General features: G+C 41.5%; 1 protein-coding gene across 4 annotated transcripts in view; it reads left to right on the plus strand.

The window, feature by feature from the left end:
- The window catches only part of LOC128756895 (copine-8), a 64,058-nt gene that overhangs the window by 14,976 nt on the left and 23,813 nt on the right, over nucleotides 1–25,269 (plus strand). For all 4 annotated transcript variants that reach the window (XM_053861718.1, XM_053861719.1, XM_053861716.1 and 1 more), the window contains 6 exons: nucleotides 6,871–6,911; nucleotides 7,771–7,817; nucleotides 8,494–8,597; nucleotides 12,455–12,494; nucleotides 16,075–16,151; nucleotides 24,130–24,193. In XM_053861718.1, the coding sequence (XP_053717693.1) occupies nucleotides 6,871–6,911; nucleotides 7,771–7,817; nucleotides 8,494–8,597; nucleotides 12,455–12,494; nucleotides 16,075–16,151; nucleotides 24,130–24,193 (373 nt within the window). The remainder of the gene's footprint in view (nucleotides 1–6,870; nucleotides 6,912–7,770; nucleotides 7,818–8,493; nucleotides 8,598–12,454; nucleotides 12,495–16,074; nucleotides 16,152–24,129; nucleotides 24,194–25,269) is intronic.

The following is a 25,269-nucleotide window of genomic DNA, read 5'->3' on the forward strand; positions in this document are numbered from 1 at the left end:
TAACCGTTTAAGTGCTCAAAATGCCTCAAAATTGTGACAGACAGTTTGGCTGCATTTAAAGAACTAAAGGATTAAGTTAAACAAATACTTACATTTATATACTAAGTGGTGTTCCGATGACCCCGTGGTGGAGGGGGTCAGAAGTGCAGCAAGGCAAATAGACGGAGGAGTCCTGACAGCCCTGTCAAACTTGGCGGAGGTTAATGCTGTAGAAGGAATAGCTTAAATACAGGAGTTCGGTGATTTGATGAAGCGGTAATGCTCTATTGACCTTGTTATCCTCTCCGATAAAGGGCAAGGAAGGTTGTCTCCGAAGCTAGTGGAATCTAGCAGAGATTATTTCATCAAATTGCAGCTGCATTGAGGAGCGTTGCTGCGAGGATCATACAAACTTGAGATAAAATGGGAAGTGTGAATTAAAATTTCTTCCATTCTCAATTCTCATTCTCATCATTTGAGTTGTACCTGTCTATTCATTCATATCCATTTTAGCCTGTTCTCAGGGGAGTGAGGAGGAGGAGGACCCAAGAATTGTTAGATGGAATATGTAGACGTCGATTGATGGCCGTGTTTTGTTTTGTTTTTATAGTGTGGGAAAATTATATGATGCAAAACAGTTCTGCTTTTCTAATCAATCAACCTGTCATATTGAACATGTTGCACGACTGACACTTGGCCTTTGCCACTGCTCAACAGTTGACGTACGTGACATGTGTGGATGGACGACGATGAGCAGGTACCACGAAACTGCACTGAAAGCGGTGACAAAGGCAATTAAGGTGAAATGCCGCAAGCCCAAGTGTGTGCCGCACACGGCTGATGTGTGTTTTGTTGCACGTGTGTGTTTACAAAGATGGTCTCTTGGCTCGCCCAGCCCTTGTCAGGAAGAATTAGGGCAACGCTCGTAGAGAAGCAGGGAGGGATCGCAAGCTACTCTTCAGTGTCTGTGTTGGAGAGTGGGTGTGTTTGTGTGTCTTCTTTTCACTCTGGTTATGCTGCACGGTGTGTGTTCGTGTCCCTAGTAGATATTTTGTATGATTTTACCTAGGGATCCTTTGATTGATCGGTCACCATCATTATTGGCTGATATCAGCGTGATCGTTGAATGCCGATCACAACAACTGTCATTGCCGGTGACAACAAATGACAGCGAGCAGTCTGATGAAGCCCCGCTGGTTGTGATGAATCCGCTCCTCCCTACTTTCTGCTCACTCGGCAGCAGCATGTCTGGTGTGGAGGTTCTTTCAATCTGTCATTTAAAGTTTGCATCCTGCAGCACATGCACGGGAAAATGCTGTACAAGGAAGCGTGTTAAAATTAAATACACCATTTATAGCACTAGCCCATGAAAGAGCACAGAGAGTTTTCCGGGCTGATGAAAGTGAGACTGCAAGTTCTTCTGCAGCAGGCTGTTAGAACAGCTAACAGTTAGAAACACCCGCTGGTCCAAGTGTGACATTCAGAACACTAAGGAAATTACCCTATAAATGATCATTAATTTCACAGAGCTAGATGACCAGCCTTTCTCTGGTGTCATTTACGCAGAGACGGAAACTACCAAATCTGTCACTCTTTTGGTGTCGGGTGCAGCGTTCGTCTGCCACCTGAATCTGAAGCTTTTGAAACGTCCGGAGAGACTCTCATAAATGCTGTGCTGTCTGTCTCAGACTCCCAGTGCAAGCAGCCAGTACATATCATAGTCTCTAGAGCAGAGGTGGGCAATTAAATGTCCCAAGGGGCCGGGTTATATATTGTGACCGTTGAGAAGGGCCGTCAAACACAAAGAGAGGAGGACAAGAGAAAATTGAAAATAAAAATCATGTGTGATTATGAATCTACACTGTAAAAATGCATAGAAACTGTTGGTTTGTTGTGTTTTATTTTATTTAAACCACATTCCATTTAAAGATTGTCAATGTGGCTGATACATTTCAAAATTTACTTTCAATTCTGATGTATTTTAAGGGACACGAAATACTCCTACTAAAATAGCCAACGGAAAAGATTTAGAAAAATAATTAAACAAGAAGGTTATGTTTCAGTTACATCATAATAAACAAAAAACAATCCATAAGACAAAATGTCAGAGACAACAACAATGTCAGTTTTATAGTTTTGCTCTGACTCCAGGAGGGCCACATAAATACAGTCAAAGGGCCGCATTTGGCCCCCGGGCCGCACTTTGCCCAGGTCTGCTCTAGAGATTCACCCAAATGCAATGTCTCACATCAAATTAAATGTTTTTTAGTTTGACAGAATTTTTTTTTTTTTTTGACAGAATAGTTGCTGTATTCTGCAAGGTTTTTCTATGTTTTGCCTATAAAACCTATAAAAACGTGTCTGAATTTAAATGATTCAATGGTTACATTTTTCAAATCATGTACACCGAAGGTTTCATCATTTTGATTGCAAATTCATTGTCAATCCATGTGATCAGCATCGGCAATCTGTGGTGATCGGCACTCTGGCTGATCGGTATCTGTCATCTGCAACAAAAATCCTGATCCGAACATCCCAAATTTTACTTGCAGATTCTTTTGTTAAGCCCAAATTGAGACTATTCTTTGATGAAATCAAACTTCAGAATTCAGATGTCATGGTTCCAGGTGGCAATGCTGCCCATAGTGGAAACTAGGGGTAAGGATGAAATACTGGTGACTTCAAGTGCAGATGTAATAGGCTGTTGGAAAGAGCACTTTGAGGGATTCCTTAACCCAGACATTCCACCGTCTGTTCGGGAGACAAAGCTGGAGGCTGATAGACGGTCTGTCAGTTTCACAGGCTGCAGTCACTTTGGTGGTCAGAAAATTCCACAGTGGCAAAACTGTGTGAATCAATGAGATTTGTCCAGTGTCCGGATTCCTGGGAGTAGGACCTGCCAGTCTACATGTGCTTTGTACGTATGACCGGATATCTTTATGGGAGGTGTTGCGGTACTATGGTGTGAGAGGCATTCTACAATCTCTGTATCCCGGAGAGGGAGGCGTGTCCGCATTCTTGGGTGCTCCGATGTTTTTCCAGTTACAGTTGGTCATCACCAGGGTTGTACTCGGTCTCCAATCCTGTGGACAGGATTTCGAGGCAGGAAGGTTTTGCGGTTCGATGTCCTGAAAATCCATATTTGCAATTGATTTGGTTCTGATGGCTTCATCACACAGTGACCTTCAGCTCTTTCTGGATCGGTTTGCATCAGTGTATGTCTTAAATGTTAGATATACAATATGTCTTAAAACGTCTTGTTGCTTTGCTCCTATGACAAGCAAAATTTCCCTGTTGTGGAAAGAGAGTGTAGACGCCATTGAAAGAAATCTCATCGATGAACTCCAACGCTTTTCAAAATAATCTGCCGCCAGATCTTATAAACATGCATTTGTCTTGCTGCCCTGCCACACCCCCGCTTTATTGAACATTTGTGCAGGATTCTAAAATAAGTTTTCCGTTTTTATAGTTAATTCCTGGTAATTATCTTCTCCAGCAGTCTTGCGACCACTTGCTCTATTCATTTGTGGCTCTCGCCCACATAGCTCAGCTGTTAACGTGCACAACAAAGATCAACAAAGCCATCACGTCTCCAAAAAGCTTCCTGTTGCTTCTCAGATTGGAAGTAATTCTCCTCTGTTAACTCTATTTCTCTCTTGAGAGTGTATTCCCTTCATCTCTTCTCTCTTTTCCCCTCAATCTCTCTGCTCCTCCCCTTCTGTGGGCAATTTATTTTTGTAATGTTAGAGAGTGTTCTGACGGTCCCTGAGGGTGTTCTCGTCGTCAAGGTAACACACTTCAATGACACAGCTTCTCCAGCCGGCCCAATAGGTGATCTGCAGGTGTTTATTAATTTAAAAATAGAAGGCCTCCCTCCTGTTGCAAGACGGTGAGGCAGAGGGAATTTGGGGAAAGTGCACTGAAACTATTTGGCTCAAAGTGGTGATGATTGTAACACTTTGACAGTGTTCCTGTGTGCTACACTCAAGATTAAAACATATAACCGGCAACTAACTGCCTTTCAAGTGTCCTTAATTTACTGCCAATGGTTGCCATAGTTACCTGTGGTCCAGCTGTGCTAATGCCTCACCCGATGAGCATTGGTTTCACCCGATATGCTGAACTTATATGAATTTATGTCACTGTTCCAAAGTTCTGAAATATGTTGCATTGTGACCACATATCAATGTGCATATCGCACTTATGAGGCCACAAAAAGGCTATACATAATTCATGTCTGTCATGTTCAGTCAGCTCCACTTCATTTGTTCGAAATAGAATTAAATAAATCCATTTGAAAAATTGTGTAAAGTGGTAATTAGTTGCATAGTTTATTTTAAATAATGATGCACTTTGTTCCCCCACTGTGGTACTAATAAAGGCCATCTAATCTGACTTCACTGCCCTATCTTTGGTTCATGTCTAAGTACTAGGATAGACTGAGAGAAAAAAAAAAGATCTGTGAGTCATTCACATTATCCTGTGAGGTGGAAACCCTGACAGCAAAGCGTCTCACACACACCAGCAAACTCACACATCACAAACAGGGCAGCCCAGAAGCCCATTTGAAACGAGCGACCCACATCAGAATTCATTTTAAATTTAATATTTACAGTATTTCTTTACTCATTTTTAACACTGATGTGTCCCTCTCTCGCTTGACCTTAGTTTACTATATGAATTTACATATTATAGCAGCTCCTCTAGCTACATTTTTTGGGTACGATTTAATATATCCAGGCATAATTGAGTTTATTTTCTCACTTCCTGGGAGTGGATCATTGCGAAGAGACATCTTTTTTTATTGTTGTTATTATTATTATTTTTTTTTTTACCAATTAGTGTATCGTCTTGGCTTGACTGATGGCTACCCTTTGGTTAAGTCAGTCCAGTTTGCATCCAACCCCTGCCCTGTCCATGTTTTGGACTTCACAATGCCAAGAAAAAAATACGCAACATAAATCAGTTCTGCACATACTGTTGCCTGGCAACAATATTGTCATCTTTCTTTCAACTAATTAATTGATTCTTTTTTTTGTCTGAATGTTTGAAATTCCACTTCAGTTTTACTGTGCTCAGCAAGCCATGGTCCGTTCTCAGCCAGCGTTACGAATGAAAGTGTTTCCTTCACGTTGTATGAGTCTCTTCTTGCCCTCTCTGAAACTGATTCCAGACTTCTGTCCCGACTGGGACATGAATCAATCCTTTAATTTTGACCTGCCTGTAGAGCTTAGTTCCTTGTCTTGACTTGACTCAGGAAAATTTTCGCGCCTTTTTCAATTGGTTTCGCCATATCCTCCTAACCTTTTGTTTGGACTCAATACTTACTTTCTTGCTGCAGAACATGAAAAAGCCATACACCTTAAATGTCGAGTATATGGCCCTACCCCTAGTGTCATCGTGCCAGTTTCCATGAATACAGTGTTTTCGCCCAGTTATTTTGCTGAATATGATCAAAATGTTTTTCAATGAAAGTAAATTATTAAATTATTTTACATTTTTGACATGTAAAAAAAAGTTTCGCCTTTACTTTTCAAAAATATAAACTGAATAATAAATAAATAAAAAGGTACAATTCTGCTTAGCCACTGTGGCTAGTAATGTCAACAGAAGGCTCCTGGTATGGGTACGATTTGGTTGAACACTCGCTTCGATCTGCAATTCCATTTTCACTCTCCAACACTTTCAAAATATCCAAAAAGTTCAACACTGTATGCAGACTTTGAATCTACCTTTGCACTGAAGCTCCACCATGACGCCATAACAAAGAAATCGATCAAATAAAGCGGAAATGTGTGATACATAGGTCGGAAAATTCCAATGATTTTGGCTTGCGTTGAACTGCCCTTGTTCGGTCACCAGCCGAGCGGTGAAAATCCTCCACTTTGTTGCCAGATTCCTGTAATGGTGACTTTGAGAATGGTGTGTGCTAGTTTCACCTCTACGGCGAGTTTTTCTTTTTGAAATAATATTCCATGGCATCGCGTTTGAAGCTAAAATCATCAGGCTGTTCTGCATGCTGTCACGGCTTTCGTGACTCTTTGCCGCCAAAGCAGAATGTTGCTTCTTCTGCACTATTCAGCCGAATAAACAGCATTTAGCCACTGAATGTTTGGTGCACCCCTAACCTAAAGCTGGACTTGAGACTAAAAAGACATGGACAGCTTGACGCTAAAACTAGACGGACGCTAAAATTAGAGGCTGCCAAAAACAACACCAGTGAAAGTGCTTGTATCCGAAGTCATTCGCAAAGAAAACCTCTGCGGTTGCAGACTTCTGTGGAGGCCTCAGATGAGTGATTGAACCTCCTTACGAACGACCGGTCCTTCATCTCCCCGCTTATTATTCACAAATCAGAACTGATGATTGAGCCGCTCAACATTTTTTATATCAAATTTCCGTCATTGTTATAAGGGCAGAACATTTCGCCTCCATTCCAACAGCCTGCTCAGGACGAAGACAGAGCTGTTCAGCTGCAAACCTGGTTCCTGTTTGTTGGGTTTGGTTTATATACTACTGATCTATCCACCACTATTTTTTAATCTGTGTTCAATTTCCATCTGCTTTTTCATTTATCTTTTCCCTGTTTCTCTGTTGACACCTTTCAATCTGTCCTGTGTGACTCATCTATTTATCTATCTGACCAGTAGATGTCCTTCCAGAACATCGGTCTAGTTGTTTATCCATCCGCCTCTGAGCATCGATTCATCCTTTTTTTCCATCCTACCATATACAGTATCTGAAGCTGTTATCCATCCACCCATCCAACATTCGTTCATCGTCTTGTTGCCTCTCAAGAGAGTCAGACTCCACTGTCTCTGAACAGAAGTGGGTTCAGATTTGGCGACGTTCTCGCTGCACGCCCCTCACTCTCCTTTTTTGTCTCCACAGAAACCTGCTGGACAGAGACACCTTTTCCAAGTCTGACCCAAGTAAGATCCAGCACTGCTCTCTCGCCCTGCTCTTGTCTGTCTGATAGCAGATGATGATGATGACGATGATGATGACACAAGATGTGTTGATTATACCCCTCAAATGAGAGTTTTGGAGACATGTTCGCTCTCACCCACTCTTCTGACACTTCGCTGGCTTGTGAAAATTATAACTTGGACAGTTTTTTTTCTGAATCTTTCCAAATTTAGTGTGCGTCTGAGTGCGAGGAAGGAGATGTTTTATTTTAGTCAGCGTGGGATGTTATGAACGTTTATTGCCACAATTATGAGGCTGGATTGAATTTAATAAAACAGCCCATTTGTTACGCTGCCTTGGTGCTCGCGTGTTCGTGGCTTTCTTTGTCTTTAATATGCTATGATTAGAACCCTCTACTGGGTTCTGGAATCATGGCAAGTAGGGGTCCTGCGTTTTAAAAAATCATTATTAAATCCAAATGGCTTTTCTGCAAATTGTGTTCAAACTCTGGTAAGAATATTTTCGTTAACTCCAGGTTGGAAGTGAGAGCCTTCCATCGGTGGTGGAGTTCAAGTATGTTGAAGTGTTCTTCACCTCTGGGGGAAGGATATAGTATGAGCTGAACAAATTTATTGGCTTTGCAGTAAAGAAAAATCTTTGAAACATTTAATAAAAGTTTCAATGTTATCAAATTGGCCTCGTTATATTGAAAAAAAAAAACTTGTAACCCAAAAAGGAGTAATTTGCTATCTCAGGGAACAAATATATATTTTGTTATTTAACCAACATTATCTTTAGCTCCCTATTTATGAAATGACATATTTGCATATCTTAAGTCTCCTCTTCGATTTTGGTAATGAAAGGTTTTTGTTTGTTCCACAGTCTGCGTTCTCTACACACAAGGCATCGGCAACAAGGAATGGAGGGAGGTGAGTGGTCAGTTGAAAAGACATCGGCCCCATGTATTTGATCAGCACCATCTGCACAGCAAGAGAAACAACTCAGATATTGGTGGGGGTTTTTTCCAAGATTGTAGTTTCAAACACGTTTAATTCAAGAAAACCCTCCATAATTACATTAGTAGTTACAGAGACACTGGTAGTCACAACCAGGATCTTATACATTATATATCAGCATATGCATTTGTTGCCCAGGCTAAACTTTAAACGTTTAAAGTGAAATCTGTGGCAGTGGTGTACAAAAAAGTGGCATCGGGACGTCCCCACATCTTCGTCTAATGGTCATCACTAGATGGTTTCATCCGTCCCTGTGAACTCACATTTGATCTGTTTAACTATGGCCTGGTATGATAATGACAGGGAGAATATTCATAAAATATATTCATAAATGCAGATATAAGTTCAGATGGAGCTGCCCGCGCCATTCCCAGTTTAGATTAGGATGTCATCTGCATGCACTGATAGGAATTGAATGAAATGCCACAGCTCAACCTACGTGACCCGCACTGATATGATACATCAGCTGCTGCATTCATGATTAATCCAGTGGAATCGTCATTGGAGATTGAAATGAGCTCATTAAGAATCACATTTGAAGTTCTTATAATGAACAGTGGTGCTCAATCGTCTTTGTGCTTCTGTGCAGTTTGGCCGGACAGAGGTCATCGACAACACACTGAACCCAGACTTTGTACGCAAATTCATTTTGGACTACTTTTTCGAGGAGCGACAGAACCTCAGATTTGACTTGTAAGTATTTGTAAGTAATTTGGAAGATTTTGTTTCCAAACCTAACAGCAAACTGGCAGCTCCTTCCGGGCTGCTCTTCGTCGCCAGTGCTTTTCAAAATGTTTAGGGACACAATTCTTGGCGCAGCAGTGGAGCGCTCTTTAGTTTGGTGACTGCTATGAACTGCCAGGACAAGATAACTGATGCAAGGTGGGGAAATGAGTTTTCTCTGCAAGTGTCTTGGCTCTCTCAGATATACGGGGTGGAAAGCTTGGCACTCCCAGTAGAACCAGTGTTCCTTCACATCAGGTGGTTTGGGCATCCTGAGGTGATCTGAGTAAGCATGTGTAGAGGCCTCAGGGTGGACCCCGGAGTGCAGATAATGGCTCTTATGTCAATATATGAAGATCCACTGATCACCTAGGGCATGGCACAAGTCGCAAGTGACTCAACATTTCAGCAACAGAAAACATGTGTCATATGTCAATGAAATGTTCCTGATTTCCTGACTGGATTTAGTGAGGAATACTTACTGTTAAACATGGTCACATAGTTCCAGTAACAGAGGTTTTTCAAACTTGCCTACACATAGTGGTTTTGGGTTCTAATAATTCATTACCGGACTTGAAAATAAGTGAAAATATAAATGTATTACAATTATTCAAATATTAAAATCGGATAGCTGAAATCAGAAGGAGAACAATACAGGAAAGAATCAAGATCAATCAATCGTCAGGGAAAAAGCAGAACGAAAGAACGTAAATCTGGGGAATTTGTGAGGGTCAGACACTGACTGAACCCAGGTGTGTGTGGCAACTGCCAACAGACAGACTCGGACCACAAGAGAGTAGTTTAACATATATCAATTCATGACAGTCAACCAACCGACAGAGAGTACTGTAGAACTGAGGTTCTCACCAAATTGGAAGTGAAATACATATACAGAACTGAGGGAAAAGAGCCGAAACAGATCAGGGACTCAGAAGCTTCACGGAAATAAAACAGAAACACACTCCGGTCAGCACATACTGGAGAACGGGGGATACAAACTACACGAGCAGTTGAACACACAGGGCAATAGTATTAAAAAAATAGATGAGAAGATAACACAGAGGTCAAAACACTCACATAATACTGAAAAGAAGAATAAGAGCAGGTAAGCACCTGGTGAACTAACAAAAGAATATGTGTGTGGGAGTCAGAACTAGCACACAGAGGGTGCAACTAGCCCAAGGACCAAAGATACAGTTCACAAAGAGAGAACAAACCTACGATAGAAGAGAGGAGCCATGTTGCATGAGAGCAAAGACTTTCGGGCAGACAGCACTGGAACCCAGAAGGTTTTATGTAGCAGATGGATCATTATTGCCCATGACGGCAGAGTAGGGTGGGATCAGGAAGGACATGTACAAAATAAAACCAAAATAAAGGCTGATCATGACATAATTATTTAAAAACAATAAAAAAGTCAAATATTCAGGGCGTAATATTTAAGTGTGTTTCAAAATAGTTGTATTAATACATAAAGTAACTTAAACTAGGAGCAAATATAGAGTAGAATTGGGGCAGTGACTTTCTTAAAAATAATTTATTTAGTGACCCTCAATTTTTGTTAAATTGTAGTGATGAAATGAATAAGTGGATCACAATCTGTTTTCGGAAACAAACTATTGTTTTATTATCTCAACTGATCAAGTATCAATTTTGAGAAACGGTTTTTCCATTTGCAAATGGCTTTCTTCACAAAGTGTCAGTTGTCATCGATGAGGTGTTAGATTGTTTCAGTGCTGCGTTTGAAGGACACTTGACCACAACATTGGCACACAGCTTTCTTTTTGCCTGCCTGTTTTCAGAATGGCCATCCTGCAGAGTGCACTAGTGGGGTATCCATTCAGGCTGTGGTGGTATGACTCATTTGAAGCTGACAAGCGACAGGCGATGGTCCTGTTCTTGTTCAAGGAAAACTGTTTTAATTTGTTCATTTATTTTGGCTAAATCACTTTCTGATAGGTGTTAATTCAATAATTGTATTTTAAAAAGGGAGTTATTGTGGATCGAATTGGTAAAATTAGTCGTAAAACATCCTTCTGCTGTCATCTCCCCAATGATGTTTTATTTCAGTACTGAATGAATATTGTTGATGTCAGAGCATCCTGTCATTTCATTCCTGCTCTGAGTTGAGCTCTGATGCTTTATTACCAGCTGAGCTGATTAAGTCCCAGTCTGGCTTGAGTGTCTTCTCCCGTTCAGATTACTGCCCTCATTGAATTAGCAGCTGAGATCTCCAGCGTTATTCCATTAGAAGGAGAATAATTCTGTTTTCATCGATTAAGCAGCAGGCAGTGCTGAGGAGTTTAGGAAGTTCACTTCCTCTTGAAATCATCCATCTGTTTGCTTCTTCTTTGCCGAGGTCAAGTCATAGGAGTGGAACTAAACACCTGACATCCCTTTCCCTAGATGCTGCATCTTGCTCCTCTACAGAACACCACAGAGTTTCTGCCTCACCCAAAAGACATGATCTTCCCATCATGTCCTGGGTCTTCTCCCTCTTACACCACTCCAGAAAAGCATTCAGGAGACACAAGGACCTCAACTGGCTTTGCTTGATGGAGCTGTAGTTCTGTCTCTCACTATCTCTGAGAGAGTCACCTTGCAGGGAAATCTCCTTACTTGTCCTTTCTGTACTCAAAGGAATATACTGTACTGTACTTCCAAAAGGCATAACTCATTTAACCATTTAAACAGTTTTATTTCGTATTTTTTACTCCACTCCATTTCTCAACTCACCTTAGTGTTAGTTGTCAACCAGGACACCCGACACTGACCTCGTGCCCGCCCCCTCATTTTAAAGAGTGCTCTCTCTCAGTCGCTTCCTATGCTCACATCTCATCTCACTCAGGTCACATGGGCTGGGTGACAAAAGCTATACTGATCAAGCTGTCACAGAGTGTGTGTCTGAGTGTACTTTTCTGACAGTACATGCAGTTAAGCTGCAGTTGCCATGCCAACCAGCTTTCCGAGGATAGCTTGCTTCGATGAAGACGAAGAATACATTCAAGATTTTTATTATTATTGTTTTGGTGACACATAACACGTTCGAGTGAGTCACATGACCTTTGTGTGGTCACTGCTCTTGTACTTGTAGCCTATCACCCATTCATACCCTGACCTTCCACCAGCTTCCCAATTGTTCCTCACTGAACACCCACCTTCTCTTAACAACGTAGTTTTCACCTGGTCTTTTCAGTTCACCCACTCTTTAGCCCACTTAACATTCCCTCCTGCACTGTGACCCCTGAACACACATCCCTACTGTCTGCCCAGCCTCCTTCCAATGATCTACATGCTCTACATCCCATCTTCTCCTACCAACCTTCCACCAGCCTTCTAGTCCATTCTTCAATTCCACACTCACCCTAGCATACTACCAACCCTACTTATGATCCCAAACATCCCCCACTTCTTCCCTGATGTTCCCCTCTAATCAAGACTTCACAGTATGTATCGATCATTATGTTGCATTATGAAATTGCAACATTCAGAAATATTGCTTACGTGTGGATGGATAATGCTCAGCTGCATGATCTAGTGACAGTAACAAGCAAAAGGAACAGCGTTGTATTGTCCACTTGCCTATATCAGCCTTGACCATTTTGTTGGCAAATGTTCTTTCCACCACAAAAAGGGTATCCTCCCCAAAATAAGTGATCATCTCATTTAAAGCTGCACCTGACACCACACGCTTTGCAGGGCTTGTTGGTGACAAGGAGCTTGTCCTCCCGACACACATTTCCTCACCGTGATCTCTGTTGTGTTCCCAGCTGAGCACCTGTCATCCTTCATCGTTATCACTTAAACTCTCTTCCTCTCCTCTTCAGGTACGACGTGGACTCCAAGAGCGCCAACCTGTCCAAGCATGTGAGTTGCCTGTTGTTTTGCTTCCTCCCCCGGTTGACTGTGGTTTGTGGTGCGGAATATGGATGTTACGAAGTTTGTGTTTATCGGAGTCTGAAATAGCAGCGTCCTCACCGATAATTGAATGAACACGCCGTCTCCTCTTTAGTGCTGCTTTTCTCCTCAAATGGTTGTGATTATCGCTAAAGTAATTAGACTCCACAGTGGGAACTTTCTGCTAAGAGAACAGCAATTTTGGTGATGCTGGGATTCAGGCTTTTGTGTTTTTAATTAATGAGCATATCTGGCAGCAGAAACACTGCCAGCTAAACCTTCACCTCCTTTTCTTTTTAAATCTAAGTCAGGGGTTTAAACAGTCATGAAACTTGATGCACTCAATGATGTGGTTCACAGCAACTTGACAAATTCCATATTATACAAAAAAACGATAAATTGTGTAAAAAAAAAAATCATCATCAATCTGCTTTGTTATGTATGTACCAAGGTTGTTCAATTGTTTTCAGAAGAGCCGTCAGAAACTGGGTTCATTTCAGGAAGTAGAATTAACAAAACATTAACTTTGAGTTATCCTACTCAGAGTTTTTGGCTTCAGCACAGGTCTTAATGTCAATTCTGGGCCAGAGTTACCCGCTGCGTGGAGTGAATGCTTAAGGATAAAAACAAATATTTTCAATGGAACGCAGGTAACATTATTCACCCTGGCAACACGTGTAACACACTCTCTTACTTGTGCTCTGTGAAGATGAAGACAAGTCACTCACTATGGGTGAAACAGGAAATTGTGTTGTTTAACCAGCAGTCATGAAAAAAAAATAGAGTCCAATGGAATATCATTTATCATCATTTCGCACAATTATTGAAGGCACTGTGATGAATATGACTGGAGCGTGTGTACAGTAGTCGTCGTTGAAGTAAACCGGTCAGCGAGCAGGTTAATGATGGAGCACATTGCCCGACTTAATGGCTGTGGTGCTCCAGGCAAACTGACCTGGTGGTTCTGCTCACAATTTAGGTGAAAGATATGCCTTGTCTTGAACTATCATCAGCCTAGTCAATGAACTGAGTCGATGTAATGTACATTTATGCTATGACAGTCAACTTTTCCTGCGTTGACAGTAATGCTACATGATAAAAACTGTTTCGCAAAATGACACAAGGACTCCTTAGATGCTCAGCACAATTAATTACTCATCTAATTCACAAAGTATAACAAGACACCCAAACACTGTGGTTGACATTCTTCCAAAATACATTTTATAGCAACGTTTCCTTTTCAAGTCCAAAGTTGAATTCCAAGAACATGAAGTGTCTGCCTCTCTCCCCTCTCTGAGGTATTTTCGTCCCTTTCTGATTTGTTGTTATTATCACTCAGATGCCTCTTCTCCCCCTCTTGATTCCCCTCTCCACATGCATTCCTTCTCTTCCTGAAATCAATAATCTCATAGCAGGAGAGATGTGCCTGTTGACTCCGAGGCTTTCTCGCCTGGTCTCAGGAGGAGGCGAGTAGAGAGCCAATCCATTAGATGCTGTTCAGTCATGGGAGGCTGCAGGCTCACCCGGGAACTGGGAGGACGCAGGGAGGGGTTGGAGGGAGTTTGTATGTTCTCCCTGTGCTCTTCTTCTGAGCTTCTCAGGATTCCTCCGTCAGTCAAATAAACATACAGAGGTTATTAGATGACTCTAAATTGGCCATGAGTTGTTCTCTTTATGTGTCCTGAGGTTCCACCGGTAGTTGTTTGGCTAAGGTGCACCCGAATGCTTCTTTAGGGTTCTTGTTTGTCATCTTCTTGCTAATGAATATGTATGAGAGGAAAGGAACAAATAAATCTTTCAGTGAGCCACTGGACAACTCTGATCGCTCACACACCTTTAGCTTCCAGACCATGCTCCTCTACAGGTCCGTCACTGCTGCTCCCTTGGTACCAAAACAAGCAACAAGTCACTCAAAGAGCAAAACCACAGCTAAAACACGGGAACCAACACACTGACCATGACAACATGCAACTCTCCTTGTCTAAATTCTAAAAATGATTAATTTTACAAAACATCAACATGGGTGTGTTTCCGCCACAGAAAAATTGACTTTCTATTAAATGTGCAACACTATTATTTGAGGACCAAAGGACATACCTGATTAAACTTATCTCTGGCTTAAAGCCTTTGCAATTCAATTTGAAATGTGATTGAGACTTTATGGACGCAATGTACTTCAAGTATTATTTATGTACTTCTACTCACTTTTGCATTTGCATTTATATGTACTTGTCCCAGAGTGAATGGTACGCTTACGTGAGTAACTTATCGCTTTGGTTTGAACCATCAATGTTAAAGAGACGCAGTAATCTTCTGGATGCCTTTAAGAGCAATGAGAAACATTCATGCAAGATCTCCTCCTCACTCACCACAGGCCCACCATACTTATATGGTTATGTCACATAATGACTCATGAAACTGAGTTATTTTAATCAATCCACATTCGCACTGATGTTTGGCTGTTAAACCTTTTTACTCATGTAAACATCTCCTATAGAAGTTATTTACTTTTATATGGTCAGGCTCTTAATGGAGCAGAATATGGTTCCTTTTTACTTAGAATCAACACTTATATTTGCATTTGTACATTTATCCTTTCACATATTCTATGATGGGCTTCCAGCCAGCTGCAGTTGCTAGGAGATTTGGCGTATAAGTGCTCTGACTTCACCTCCTAGCTGGTAACAAGACTGAACTCCCAAGAATTTTTTGAATGATTTTTTTTTAAATAACAAAATCATTTTATTATATTAATAATAATATATTGGGTAAGTTAAGTTAAATGAACATGGTGTGAACCGTAATCCTACCGTAGCAGCATACTTTCAGGCAGTTGGTGGCTAACACTGAACAGATAGAAATATAAATATCCATATACATCCATATGGTCCAAGTGAGGGCTGGAGAAATCAGCCAAGTGTGACCATGGTGCATTCTCCAAAACCTGATCAGACTTGAGCCAAGGAATTTGAGAAAAACTGTGAATATCAGATCTTTTATTTGCAGTCCTTCAGGCATGCCAGATGCAAAACAGACAACTATCCCTAGGATTGGTCCCGTCTCCAATCCATGCACTGAAAATATAGGCACCCGATACCTGGCAGATGGATTTAAAATAACCAAACAGGTCTGTGATTTGTTCACTCATGTTCTTGGTCTAGGTTTGTTGTGTTTAACTGTGGACACTTCCCAGTGGACAGTGACGAAAGCTTTATGGCTTCATCTCTGGTCTGTTTTCGAATTAAGGGAGCTCACTGGCCTCTTCCAAAATTTATGATGGGCATTTGTTGGGTGTGTTTTCCGATGGAAAGGTTTCCTTATGGACATGAGCAAGGCTGATTGTACTTCCATATACCTATGGTTGAGGGTGAATGGTGAATTGCCTGCCTGGACCATCACCCACCTCGCATGGCTAAAAAGCCATTCCATTCTTTTCTGAGGAGTTGGGGGTGGAGGCTTCCGTCTTCCGGTATTATACCTGGGGGGAATATGCTGGGTTTTGCTGGCGTCCGCTTTAATTAACTCGTTTATTTGACCTTCTTTTCGGCAGGATTTCCTCGGCCAGGCTCAGTGCACTCTTGGCGAGGTGGTGGGCTCTTTGGGAAGTCGCTTGGAAAAGCCCCTCGGGTGAGTTTAAAGATCCACAAACGTGTCTAGAAATTTCAATAGCTGTTGATGATGATGAACATTTGCAGTGCTGCCTGTCCGTGTCAGGGGCTTCCAGCAGAGTGGAATTCCCTGGAGAAGCTGTTTTCACCGGTTATTTTTATAGAATGTGGGTGGACATCAGACTGTCGCTTCAGTTGGCTTCAGTTGATGAGTCAGTCCTGAAGTATTTTAACAGCTTCACTGTGAATCCATTTCCCCGACTTGTAATTGTAGGTTTGATCATTAATAGTAATACATATTAATATGTATTAATGGTATGATCATTAATTCATTTTGTTCTGACATGTTGGTCTTCATTAGGTGCATGCTGACATAGATGACACAGGTGTGCAACTAATTATGCTGACACATATTTAAATAATATTGATCTTAATGTTACAATTGTGTCTACCAGTGCCTCCTTGACTGTCGTCAGGCCAGTGGGTTATACACTTCTCGGGGTGTAGAGTCGGGGGCAGAAGGAACCAGAGAAGCAGTGGGATGCAGACTTCAGTTCATTCCAGTTCAGCATCAGCATTACAGCATCTCTCAGCATCAAGTTGTCATTGCTGGGCATCAAAGAAGTCTAAGTACAGACCCATTAAATAGAGACTGGACCAAGGGCGTTCCTCCAATCCATTACACAAGCCAATGCACAATATAGACACACACACACATTACCATATTAGTGTTGTAGGCTGTTCGATTGCTGGAAGTGGTACGTGCTTTCCCTGAATTCAGGACTTGGCTGACATGATAAATGTCCCTGTTTACTTCCTCTGGTTTATTTGTAAACTTAGCTGTTCATTCTGTTGATGCAAAAGTAAACGTTATCATTAAACGGACCAAGTCCAGCATGGGTGGTCAACGGTTCAACATTCCATTGGCGTAAGAATTATCGTCATTTATTGTTATTATTAACTGTTGCACATATCAAATTATTCTCCAACATGACCAGGAAGAGCAGGTGCGTGTACTTAAGGTGAGACTTAAAAACTCTGAAATACTTAAAATGTCACCAAAACACAGCTGTATTTGCAGAGTAAGGATCCGTCATTATTCCACACAGAAAGTGAAGACCACATGAGTAGTAGTCCGAGGAACATTCTTGTCCTAAAATACAGGTTGGGACGCTCAGACTTAGAAATGGTGGTGTTGGTGTGCAGTTGGTGCGGACGTTTGGGCATCCTCAACAAAAACAGTTCTTCTATTTCCTTCTGTGGCAGCTTCCTTCTCACACGTCCTATTGCTAACAGAACGGGAGTTTTTTTTGCGTGAAAACCTCATTAAGTCGATCAGGATGTACAATAAATACAGAAATAGAATCTGACCTTTTGTGACTTCGATACTTAGTGGCACCAAGTGATGCAACTGCCTGCGAAGATTTCTTATAACTCAGAACCAGTCCTTGGGTTCTGGTTGAGGGGATGTTTGGCCTCCACATCTTTAAGGTTTGGGTCAAATGGCAAATACGGCACAGATTTTTATGGCCATTGATTTGATTTTGAGTTTTCCCCACAGCAAGAAACCAGAGACTGTGTGTGCAAAGTGCAGAATGATGTTTTGCGGCCTTATAAATCACACTGCGAGCCGCAACCCTGCTCTTGCTCCCTCCTTTCACCCATTCAGTTCACACTTTCTGACTCATTTATATTTTCTCATGCCAAAACCTTTGTCTTCTCTTAAGTGACTTTGGTGTCAAACTAAAGTCCCCGGAGCCAATTCAGCCTGGCTCATAGATTAAATGGCCTACAAAGGCGTGAAATAAGTGGGAAATGAAAGAAAACTATTTAGTATTTTGAAGTGCACATTGAGACATATTCATTTTGTGAATGTGACAACCTTCTTTAGGTTCAGATCTCTCTTCACCATGACACTCATTCAGTGTCCAAGTCAGAGCCATGCATCCAGATTTTTTACATGCTGATCCTGATTCTGACCTTGTTGTTGCTGCAAATATGTTGTCAGACAATGGAGGTTGGCTGGAAACCAACGTTCAATGATATATCGGGTTGATAAGAGCTTTAAATTCAGATGTCATCCGTGGTTCTGAGGTGTCAACATGCGTCATGCCTGAGCCACAGCTGTGTGCCATAGTGTGTGTGTGCGTGTGTGCGATTTGACTTACTGTGTCAGACACACACCTGCAGTCTGACACTTCAGGGGAAATCTTTAACAATTTAAATGAGCTGTAATTATGGGTAATTACATTGTTCAATCAAATGCCTGTCTGTTGGTGTGTGTCAGTTTGTTGGTAGTGGTGGGGGGTTGGTGTCAGTGAAGCAGCTCATAGTGAATAGTAAATGCATTTAAGATACTTTATGACTCAACACAAAATGATTTGTGATCAAAACATATCAGTAATGATGTCAAATAGGGATGGGCGCCAAAAGCAATCCCCATGGTGAGGCTTTTGCATGTCACGATAAATTCGATTAACACATGCGCACACTATTGGAACAACCATGGCTGTCAAGGCTGCATGTGGTTTGCTTCATATGGCCGATTGTATTGGTTAGGTGAGGCAATGAAAGAGGTATAGTCGGTTGGTTGTGCTGTGCATACAGCTCACTGTCACCGTAGCGCTAAACCTAATTTACGATTAAAAAAGGCATGATGTAACTTCAGTAGAGGAAATGGCGCATAGCTGGTTTTCACAGCTGCAGGGTTGTCCTCATTTAATAATGTATATACAACAGAACATTTGGTGGTGGTACGTGCTTTCCCGAATTCAGGACTTGGCTGACATGATAAATGTCCCTGTTTACTTCCTCTGGTGTATTGGTAAACTTAGCTGTTCATTCTGTTGATGCAAAAGTAAACGTTATCATTAAACGGATCAAGTCCAGCATGGGTGGTCAACGGTTCAACATTTCATTGGCGTAAGAATTATCATTGTCATTTATTGTTATTATTAACTGTTGCACATATCAAATTATTCTCCAACATGACCAGGAAGAGCAGGTGCGTGTACTTAAGGCTTCCTTCTCACACATCCTATGGCTAACAGAACGGGAGTTTTTTTTGCGTGAAAACCTCATTAAGTCAATCAGGATGTACAATAAATACAGAAATAGAATCTGACCTTTTGTGACTTCAATACTTAGTGGCACCTAGTGATACAACTGCCTGCGAAGATTTCTTATAACTCAGAGCCAGTCCTTGGGTTCTGGTTGAGGGGATGTTTGGCCTCCACGTCTTTAAGATTTGGATAAAAAAAACTCTTCTGCGCCAACAGACCTCATGGAAAGACTGTCTCTGATCAAGACTGTTTGGAGACTTACGACCTCACCCAGTGGATTAAGCTTGTTTTTCAAGACATGCATCTGTAGCCAGGTTTGACTTGGGAAAATAAAAAATGGCGCTCCTCAAGTCAGTGAGGGAGGGAGTGTGGCATTGCATGGTCTGAAAAAAAGTTATGCTGAAAACATCTTACTGGGATGACGGGAGAATCCATTTTTTAGTAACAAAATATATTGTTAATGATACTGGCTGATGATGGCGAAACTGGTAAGTGGGCTGTTTTCAGTAATATTTTCTCTCTAAGTCAAGTGAGTTTGTCTGATAAACGCAAAGGGAAAAAGTAGGGCAACCATGCATCACAGTATTAAATGCAATATGGGATATAAAACCGAAAAGATACAAATGCTATGTACTATAAAAAAAAAAAAACAGCATTTACAGTATGTTGTATTTAGTCATATGCACCGTGACTTTTTCGGTGGCGTCACTGGAAAAGCAGCACAGCGTGAGCAAATTTCGAAATGTTTTATCTTCATTTTTGTGTTTATCAAACATCATCAATCTTCTGTGGAGGTGCCTGGCAACCTCGCCCTAAGAAAATGACCGAGCCTGGTTCAAAGTACAGCATGTGCATTCCATTGTCGGAGGAATGGTGAACGCTCATAGAATGTCTGACACTAAAATTGAGTACATTTAGTCGACTAATCTATTAGGCTGGTCATTTGTTGGTGATTTGGGCAACAGATAAATGCAAAGTCTGTTTGTAGCATTTTGTAGCCATCAAAGTTAACGGTTCAAACACATCATGATGTCTGTTCCTGCAACTCGATCTCAGTGTTCTGAGTGGTACGTATACATTGTTAGATATACTTAATATGGTATATGCTGTGTTGCAAAAGAGTCTACTGCTTTGAAATAATTGTACCATTACTTTGGCTTCAAAAACTTTTTAAAACAAAGTTCGCCCAGCCCTTTTTGGTGATTTATATTTTTGGTTATCTGAAACCAACACAGAGTGGATGCAAATATACAAAAGATAATGGGACTGCAGGGAGTGCACGGTCGCCCAATTTTGTAGTGCAAACTAGAACAATATGCAAATTGATAAATATTAAATTGTCATTGTGAGGATGATAAAATGTCATTGTGGATTGCTCAGTCGATTACAAAACAAATGATGCCTAAGATCAGCCAAATTTAGCGTGGAACTATAGTAGTGAAAGACTCACTGTTGGCGGTCACCATGAGTTTTTAAGCTTGACTGAACTTCTGAGTTGTCAGAACAGCGGAACAGGGACCGGTTTAATGTTGTCTATCATCCAAGGTGGAGTAAAATGCATTGGAATTGCTTTTGAAATCTTTTTACTTAATTATTTAACATTTAGTTCGAGGTACATTTTAAGTATTTGATTTTTCAACACCATGACGTGATGACTCTTTGACTGTCTAACGTTACTGAGCCCAGGAGTTACGTCAGAGTTCTCGTGTTCATGCTGCTTTTTCCTCTCATTCGAGGTTAAATTTGTCATCTGGACTTTCTATTGGGCGTAATGTGTGTGAGAGCACTCCGCGTAAGTGGAAAGCACCTGAAATACATTTGCATGCTCATCACCCGACGACAAACACTCGCTGCTCCTGTCAAGAGTCTCTTGAATATTCAGGAAGGTTTTCGCTTCACTCCTCAACCAAAACCTGCTCTCCTTCTTTTTCTTCTTCAACACAAGACGCTCTCGAACACATGTTGCCTGATTGTATCTTTGAACTATAACAGACATTCTCTCTCTGATCGGAAGAATCAGGTGCGTTTCAGGACTTGGCACGGTGTCGTGCCTCACCCCAGAGAGAGACGGTGCCCAGACTTTAATTACTGTCTCTCGGCTGGCTCTGATTACAAATTCGCCGTGATTAGAGGATTCACACAAACACACACACAGGAAACAGGCTGAATATGTTCCGGAGGCATTTCTGGCCTGGTGAAAATGACAACATTAAGCTGCCGCTCAGAAGCAGTTTTATTTTTAAACTCAATGTTGTCAAAGGCTCCAGACGAGATGGATAGAATAGCCAAAGCTCCTACATCCAGTCAGCCGTTTTCAAAAACTTTGGGGGAGCTTGTCTGAAACCCAAAAGGAAAGAAAGGGCTGATCAGCCCCCCTCCCCCAAAAAACTCAAGATTCTAGTAATGTAAATGACACAATCAGGAATAAATATTAAATACGAAAACGATGAGAGAATATCATCGTCACAGTGAGGGAGGTAGTTCAATGTCAACAAAAGGAAACTGCCGAAGTAACATATTGAACAAAAAAGCAATGTGAGGAAACTGTGTGATGTGAGGAATCAAGTTGATTTGCATAGATTGCTCTGCCACTGAAAAGTTGAATGCAAGGTAACTAAAACATGTTCATAAAGTGTTGTTATTGTCATTAAGATATAATATCCACACCGTATTGTCAGAATACGCACAATAAAGTTGTTAATTATTTTATTGATCGGTTGCATATGATTTTTAAATACATTTACATACAAATTTTCCGACTTGTGACTGGCAGAAATATAAAATGGTTGGGGCCTTATTTAGTAAGTCCATGCAAACTGACCCAACTACAATGACAATTATAATAATACTACTTTTTTGCAATGGACTTTTTTTTCTATCTTCTAACACCATCCCCCAAAATGTCTGTATATGAGCCTGAGCCGAGAACTAATAATAGGCTCGAAACTGCTCTGACATCAAATGCTAATATTAGCTAATCTAATTAACTTGTTAATTTTAAAATAATAATGATAATTTGACTGTTGTTAATATGATTTTGATGTCTTATTTAGATCCGTCTTGTTTTTCACGGTGACCGCTCATAGCAATTCCAAACGCTCCAACACAACGGCATTGAGCCGCAACATTACTACATAAACCACAATGGAAGTCACAACGGGAGTTCCCACAGCGTAACCAACACCACACAAAGGTCAATGCAAGTAACATCCGATTTACAACTGGAAATGGTTCCGACCAACCGGTCGTAAATCGGATTGGACATAAGTCCAATGCCATTCAAAATAGCTGACTGAGGGTTATAGGTGCTACTGTAGTGGTAGATCACTGTGTGAGAGTGAGATGCTGGGACACTGTGCTGCCGTAACTGTCGTACGCGATGCCGACTGACTGCCGTAACTGTCGTACGTATTGCTGGGCTGCTACGTGCTGCGGTGCCAGACATTGAATTAAAAAAAATAATCTGCTGGCTGTGGTCGTAAGTGCAGGTGGACGTACTGTAAGTCGAGCAGGTCAAAGTCAATTCAACCCAAACATTGTAATGATGCTAAGAGTGCTTGTGTTAGTCCTGTAACAATGATTCATTCTTGTTCCAAATCTAACATCACATGGCCAAATCACAGCTACCTGGAGTAAAAGTTTGTCAGTCCATGTCCTGAGAGAGTGATGTGGAGTCATTACTCACACCCAGGGGTTAAGTTGGTAAAACCTAACTTTATAATCATTCACCATCTCTTTTCTGCAACCCAACAACATTCTGAGTTTACCATCCTCATCTTGAACTTCAGTATCACTCTAGAGGTGAGGCAACCCAATGAGTGTTTTCAGCTCTGAGCATTCCCATCGGCGACTGTCTTCATGTGCGCGTGAAACAAGACCACTAGTTGCTCAGCTCTGCATATCAGCTGCCACAATAACAAACCCACAGCAGGAGCATACGGAGCAAAGGAATCCCGCTCCCATCTATCCCCGGGGCTTAAGCTCTTCACCGTCGTCATGGCGACACAGGTTCCGGGGTTTGGGCACATGTGGCGTCTGTCTGTTCCACTGTTGCAACATTTGTTTCAATGAAACGGCATGAAGGTGGAGAGGAAAACAATGAAAATGGCTCACTTGAAGGAGATGAAAAAAGTGTTTCAATCCTGTTTATATCACAGGAATCTGACGGTGGCAATATGTTCATCCTGTTAGAAAATAAGAAAATCCTTTTCAAAGCAATGCGAGTTAGCTCAAACACTTGCCTCTCGCTCTGTTGTGTTCCTGTGTGTACTTCTGTGTAGCGGAGTTAAAGGTCAACCGTTTGTCCCTTTGATTACGGTACTCTGCTGATTAAAAGAAAATGAAGCTGAACTTTTCTTGATTGAGACGTTTTCATTCTCTGTTGATGCTGACTCTGTTGTGATTGTGAAAACACACTTACCCATGCTCTTTTTTTGAGTTGAGCAGACTCGGTTGGTGGTCTGCAGGCTCCTCCATGTTCTATGGACCCAGTGTTGCCACAGTTACCTTCAATTTTTTGACTAATATTTACTCCCTTAAAAAGAAACGGTAATTTACCAATTATTTGAGTTTATAAGTAACTAATTATTTGGATATATGTCACCCCCAAAGTTTACAAACCAACACTCAAAATAGTGACTTATTTCCAGTTAGAAAACACCCATTTCAATTCTTGCTCTGTTGCTTACCTTTGTGTCTGTAGATGCTTGGCAGGTGAGCCGTCCTTGTCCTGAAAACCTGACTTGTCCATATGCCTGAGGCTCAATAGACAAAAGCAAATCTATACTTTTACTTGGGGGGAAAATGCAAGAAATTGTGACATGTTACTAAAAACGTGGTTATATGAGAGTAACCTCCTCATCACACATTGTCAACTCTTCTTCAAGTGCATGTTGTCTTGAGGCTTCCTAATCCTCTGTGTTCTTCTGTCTTCAGTGGTATTCCAGGGAAGAAATGTGGGACCATCATTGTGAAAGCAGAAGAACTGAACAATTGCAGGGTGAGCAGCTCTTTTCATCACCTTCTTTTTTGAAATCATTAGTCCTTTTTTTTTTACTCTGATGTAGTTGCTTCCATGGAAATAAAGGGAACAACTGCAATACACCACGAATCCAGTTTCACTTAAGAAGCAACAGGGTTGCATTGTTTTAGTTTCATCTGCTGTTTGGTGATGGTTTTGCTGTTGCTGTCCTTTTTTTGTTTTGAGATAATGTGGAGACTGGCCAGCATACCAGGAGATGTGCAGAGGAGGGGAGTAGGAGGGCAGCAGCCATGTTGAAGGGTCGCTGCTTGCTTCTGCAAAATGACTTCTCGACCACCATTGTGCATGTTGCTGTTCAAACTGTCTTCCAGAAGGGTGGCATGAGAGCCCATTAGGTAGGGTACAGTATGTGCTGGCACCATGCAGCAAGATTGGCACTTGCTGGAGAGCACCAGGTTGGCTCTTGGTGCCCTGTGGTCTAAACGGGTCAGGCAAGTTCACACGGTATCATGACTTGGAGATGGATCAGTTATGGGCTGTGGTGAGGTTAAGGACCCGACTGGGATGAAACTGTCTCTGTTCCTGTAATAGTGGGCACTGGGTTCCTCCTGATGCATGACAATGTTGAGCCTTGTGTGGCTGGAGTGTGTCGGAAGATCCTACAAGAGGAAGACGTTGGTGCTATGGACAGGCCTGTCTGTACCGCTGACCTCAGCACCTTAGGGACATTGTGTCATTCTTCCCACCACTGCAACATCACACCACAGACTGTCCAGAGTTGAATGATGGCCTGATCCAAGGTCCCTCAGGAGAACATCCACCGTCTCATCAGACATGCGTAGATGATGTAGGGAGCTCTTTCAGGCTCCTGGAGACCACATATGGTTTTCATTTCCTATGATCATTATGATGTTGTTGTCTTGTCAGTGGGCATTTTCAAGCTCAGCATTTTCTGAAATGTCCTTAATTCAATGATTGTTAGTCCACTCTCTCTCCTTGTTCTCGAATATTTAGTTGTTTAGTTCGTAATACTGTCTTGTGCATGTTTTATTTGTCGCAGTCATTTTTCTTTGTAATTTTCTGTTACATAACCG

This window comes from Synchiropus splendidus, chromosome 4 (genome assembly GCF_027744825.2).
Source record: "Synchiropus splendidus isolate RoL2022-P1 chromosome 4, RoL_Sspl_1.0, whole genome shotgun sequence".
Classification (NCBI taxonomy): Eukaryota; Metazoa; Chordata; class Actinopteri; order Syngnathiformes; family Callionymidae; genus Synchiropus; species Synchiropus splendidus.